We start from the raw sequence: 5,677 nt of genomic DNA, 5'->3' as shown, positions 1-5,677 counted from the left end.
TATCCAGGGGGGCGATAGATATTTATAAATATGGTTTTGAGTGAGGCCTTCAGCTGTAGGGCTACATATTCAAAACATGGAAAGTTTTCAAAAGATAACTTTTTACACTGAAACATTTCATTGAACAAAACTGCAACCCCCCCCACCCTTTCTGCTTGTTCTTTCCTCACTAATAACACCATAATTGGGAGGAGCCGACTCTGTGAGAACTGCTCCCCTGATATTCTCATCTAACCAGGTTTCAACTAAAAACATAAAATCAACTTTGTTCTCAGTGATAAAATCATTAATTAAAAATGTTTTTCCTGCTAATGACATTTAAAAGTGCTAACTTGAGAGGTCTAGGAGTAATAATATTTTAATTTACCTTCTGTTTCTGGAAAGGCGCAGAGGAAATGTTTACCTCTTTTAAAGTCCTTTGTTTGCGTTTTAGGCAGATTACATTCCTCCTGTTAGTGACAAGTACAGAAACGGTGTGTGTTTCTAGAGAACAGGGTCCCAGGTTTTTCTGGAGAACATCATGAATGTTGGTATTTCCACAGCCTGGACCCTCAACACATCAAACATCTGACTGCAGGGACAGGATATGATGTTGTACAGGAGAGGGTGGGGCTTTACGTCGACCCTTCGAACGTTCTGGTGACAGAGTTATGGGGGACAAAAATGGATTGGCCAGAGGGGTAGATCGAAGCCCAATCCCAACTCGCTCCATCATCTGCTCGGTGAATTTCAGGTGGGGTCGCTATTGACATGCTTGAATTAAATTTCAGTACCAGTTAGTAGCTGGCAGGCTGCTTGAAGTTGGAATCAGTGGAAAGTAAGGTGCTGTGGTTCTGTCGACTCTTCTGCTCTTTATCATTCAGTTCTCCAGAACTGTTTGGTGCAGTGCAATTCATGTGTTGTTCCTCTTTCCAGAGATTCCAGGTGGATCGTTTGTGCTCCGGTTCTTGGCAGTGGACCTCGCCTCTGGCTTGTGTGTACCCAACCCCCACGCACACAGACCTATTCCAGCTCCATCTGGTAACAGTTCTGGTAAATCTGTCCGTCCTGCGAGAGGATCTCTCCTTCATGTGGGCATCCTAAGGTTTCTTCTTTATTTTCCTCAATCAGGTTTTTCCGGCTTTCCTTACCGGGAAGGAGGGTCTGAGGACAGGGATAACCAGTTAAGTTTAGTCTGTTTAGCTAGTGTTTATATTTATGACCGGCTTTATGTTTTCGTTCAATTATTGGTGTGAATCCCGTTGAGACAACCGTGTTGTTATATTGAATGTAATGAGAGAACATTGACGACACAACGTTCAATAGTGAAGCTCTGTGGTCAGATCTGGATAATTGGAAAGCTCCAGATGAAGCTCTGGAGAATCCCACAGTCTCTGCATCATTTAAACAAACCAATTAAAGCCGTGCTGCCTTCAGGGTCTGCCGTCCTGTGGGAGAAATGGACGATGCCTATAAGAGCTGCAGAGGAGGCGCGGTCATGTGATTCTCATGAAGCTGTGGACTCCTGCTGGTCTGTGGGTGAGTAGACCCTCCTTTTGTTCCTCAAAGCTTCACTCAAGAGTCTCTTCATCGTGTCTGCTCTCCGTCTTCATGTTCTTAATGATCTTCATCCTCACCGTCTCCTGCGATCGTTCCGGACGGCGGTTCTCAAAGTGTTTAAAGCTTCAGCCTCGGACAAACATCTCAGTGGGATTCAAACCTTAACCAACTTCCTGAATCCTGCTGCTGGTCTCCTTCTTCAGTTCTTCTGAGCCAGAACTCAGCAGCTCTTCCTGTTCTGGTCGGTTTTGTTTTGGATCATGTTCTGGTGAAGCTGAATCTGAGAACATTCTTGTTTCTAAAGAAGAACCGTCAAAGTGTCTGAACTTGTTCTAAAGATATCAGAGAGCATCTGCAGGCTGGACTTCATCACAGGTTTCTTTGTTGTGAAGTTTGTCTTCTGATCTTCTCAAGTTTCTTTGATCAGCAGCTTCTGAGGGACTTCTGAGTCCAGAAACAAAACAGAACAGAACCACAAGAACCAGAAAAGACCAGAACCTCAGAAGAACCTCAGAACTTTGTTTTTTTTCTTGCTCTGCAGCAGTTTGCCGACCGTGAAGGCTTCATGAACTTCCTCTCTGTGGCGTGTGGAGGAGGTCCGCCCCCGGATCAGCCCAGAACCGGTTCAGGTGGAAGACTCGGCCTCGTTTTCAGAGTCTGAAGAAGTTTTCCTGAGATCGACTCGGAGAAATCGTCATTTTTATCGTGTTTGTTCCTCCACGAGCAGACAGGATCTCCTGGTCCAGTTCTTGGCCCAATTCTCCTGGTCCAGTTCTTGGCCCAATTCTCCTGGTCCAGTTCTTGGTTCTTGGTCCAATTCTCCTGGTCCAGTTCTTGGAAACTCAAACCGTTTTCTCGAGCAGACGGTGACACTTCTGTTTCTTCTGCTGCTGTTCAGGTGAAGCGGCGCCATGTGGGCGGCGGCCATGGACAGGAACTCCTCCCACAGCAGCTTTGTGTTCAGATGCTTCCCGGAGCTGCACGCTCAGCGCCGTCTGCTGGCGCTGCCGTTCCTCCTGGCCCTGCTGTCGGTTCTGCTGGGGAACTCGGCGCTGATCCACGTCATCCGGCGGGGGGAGCGGCTGCACGGCCCCATGCACCTCCTCATCTGCATGCTGTGCCTGGTGGACATCCTGGTGGTGATGGCCATCCTTCCCAACATGCTCCTGGGCCTGCTGCTGGACCGCAACGGCATCTCGCTGGCGGCGTGTCTGACTCAGATGTTCTTCACGCACTTCCTGTCCTCAGTGGAGTCCACGCTGCTGCTCGCCATGGCTCTGGACCGCTTCGTGGCCATCTGCGAGCCGCTGCGCTACGGCTTCATCGTGGACTCCTGCATGCTGCTGAGGCTGCTGCTCTTCACGCTCCTGCGCAGCGGCTCCATCATGGCCACGCTGGTGGCGTTGGCGGGGTCTCGGCAGTTCTGCGGCTCAAACGTCATCCAGCACTGCTACTGCGACCACATGGCGGTGGTCAGCCTGGCGTGCGACAGCACAGACGGGAACTGGCGGGCCGGCGTGGCGGTCATCGTCTTCTTTGTGGGCCTGGACATCCCTGTCATCGTCTTCTCCTACGTGAAGATCCTGCGCGTCGTTCTCCGGGCTGCTAGAGAAGATCGCAGCAAGGCCTTCCACACCTGCAGCACTCACCTGATGGTCATCATGTGTTTCTACCTGGTGGGCAGCGTGGCCTTCCTGTCACGTGACCTTTCCTCGGGCATCAACGCCTTCATGGGGGTCCTGTACATCCTGCTCCCCGCCACCGTCAACCCCATCATCTATGGCATTCGCACCAAAGAGATCCGGAACGGTCTGCTGCGGCTCCTCCGGGTCAGAACGAGGAACGGGTCCGAGAAGACATTTCCTGAAGGGAGGAGACAGTCCTGACCCGATCCAGGTCCCTCTTCATCATGGGTTCTCCTCCCTGTTCTCCTCCCTGTTCTCCTCCTTGTTCTCCTCCCTGTTCTCCTCCCTGTTCTCCTCCCTGTTCTCCTCCTTGTTCTCCTGCTTGTTCTCCTCCTTGTTCTCCTCCCTGTTCTCCTCCTTGTTCTCCTCCTTGCTCTCCTCCTTGTTCTCCTCCTTGTTCTCCTCCTTGTTCTCCTCCCTGTTCTCCTCCTTGTTCTCCTCCCTGTTCTCCTGCTTGTTCTCCTCCATGTTCTCCTCCCTGTTCTCCTCCTTGTTCTCCTCCTTGTTCTCCTCCCTGTTCTCCTCCATGTTCTCCTGCTTGTTCTACTGCTTCACTTATGTTCTGTTAGCGTGTAACATCATGAGAGGTTGAACGTTTTATGGTTAAACTCTGAATAAATAGAGATCAGCCGAGAATGAAAGTTCAGATGTTTTTCCTTCTCAAACACAAACGTTCTTCCAAACTAAATCTTGGTTGAAGGAGAACAAAGTTCCACCAGACGTTTTCAGATCTAATCTAGTTTCCCAGAATCAGAGTAAAACGTCTGTAATATAACAAAGAATAAAAATCCTCCAATAGAATCAAAGGATATCTATGATGTTTTGGATCAGATCATAGACACTGAGTCCCCCCCCCTCCCCCCACAGAGAACATTCTTGGTCCTGATGTTCTCCCTTGAGAACGCTGACGCCTGCATGCAGTAGAACTTTCTCCAGCATGGTTCCACTACAGCGGAGGGATCTGGACCAGAACCAGGACATGCTCAGTTAAAGGACATTTGACCTTCAGCTCTGATCTCTGATAGGCTGCAGTGGTCATGTGACACGGACTGAACGTTCCCGCTGCTCTTTAGTGCAGAACTTTCAGACTAACTGCAGGTTTTGTGTTTGTCTTCCTGCAGAAGAATGGAAGCATTAGATAATGACAAACGCTTCTCTATAAAGTCTATGACATTTTTTTACTTTAAAAAAACAATCCCAGTTGTTTTTTAATATGATCATGAAGTTTTTAACCAAAATCCCTCAACCTAAATGTCTTAAAAGGCATTTTCATGTTGATCTGAAGCCTCTGAGTTCGTTCTCTTTCATGAGATAAATGCCACACAAACATGTTGAAAACTCAAAAAACAGGATTTTTATCTAACTGGTTCTTTCAGGAAGGTTCTGATAAAGTAGCTGACATCCTTCTCTCAGGTCGTGATGTCATCTGTGAGCTTCCAGGAGTCTGGAGGAAGTTCTGGTTCTGATTGGTTGCGTTCCCACAGAGAGAAGATGAAGCTTCATTCTCAAGTCCAGCAGCAGCAAAGAATGAACGAATGAAGGAAATGGTGGAAGGAGGTCTGGGACCTCCACACCTCTGCCTGGAAGTCATCAGGAGCGCTGCCTCACCTGCCTCACCTGCTCCAGCATTCATCACCTGCTTGTCTTACAGCATTTCATGGTGAGAAAACTGTAGAAAGACAACTGGAACCTGAAACAAGGCTAAACCATGAAACCAGGCTAAAGCCTTAAACCAGATCAAAGGCTGAAACCAGGCTAAAACATGAAACCAGACTAAAACATAAAACCAGGCTAAAACATGAAACAAGACTAAAACATGAAACCAGACTAAAACATAAAACCAGACTAAAACATGAAACCAGGCTAAAACCTTAAACCTGATCAAAAGCTGAAACCAGGCTAAAACATGAAAGCAGATTAAAACTTGAAACCAAACTAAAGCACGAAACCAGGCTAAAACATGAAACAAGACTAAAACATGAAACCAGACTAAAACATAAAACCAGACTAAAACATGAAACAAAACTAAAACATGAAACCAGGTCAAAGGATGAAACAGGCTAAAACATGAAACCAGACTAAAACATGAAACCAGACTAAGACATGAAACAAAACTAAAATATGAAACCAGGATAAAACATGAAACCGGACTAAAACATAAAACCAGACTAAAACATGAAACCAGACTAAAACATAAAACCAGACTAAAACATGAAACCAGACTAAAACATAACACCAGACTAAAACATGAAACCAGACTAAAACATGAAACCAGACTAAAACATAAAACCAGACTAAAACATGAAACAAAACTAAAATATGAAACCAGGATAAAACATGAAACCAGACTAAAACATGAAACCAGACTAAAACATGAAACAAGACTAAAACATGGAACCAGGCTAAAACCTTAAACCAGATCAAAATCCTGCCGTTCCTGTCGAGCGGAGAGA

At 46.8% G+C, this 5,677-nt stretch overlaps 1 protein-coding gene across 1 annotated transcript in view; it reads left to right on the top strand.

Moving 5' to 3' along the window:
* LOC112149424 overlaps window positions 1-3,546 on the top strand; it is a 17,599-nt gene extending 14,053 nt beyond the window's left edge. The window contains exon 5 of the mRNA XM_036214945.1: window positions 2,444-3,546. Coding sequence (XP_036070838.1) covers window positions 2,444-3,425 — 982 coding nt within the window. The 3' untranslated portion in view covers window positions 3,426-3,546. The remainder of the gene's footprint in view (window positions 1-2,443) is intronic.
* The last annotated feature ends 2,131 nt before the right edge of the window (window positions 3,547-5,677 follow it).

The sequence above is a fragment of the Oryzias melastigma genome, linkage group LG13 (assembly GCF_002922805.2).
Source record: "Oryzias melastigma strain HK-1 linkage group LG13, ASM292280v2, whole genome shotgun sequence".
Taxonomy (NCBI): domain Eukaryota; kingdom Metazoa; phylum Chordata; class Actinopteri; order Beloniformes; family Adrianichthyidae; genus Oryzias; species Oryzias melastigma.
Note: the sequence above shows the minus strand (reverse complement) of the source record. Positions and strands in the feature narration are given on the sequence as shown.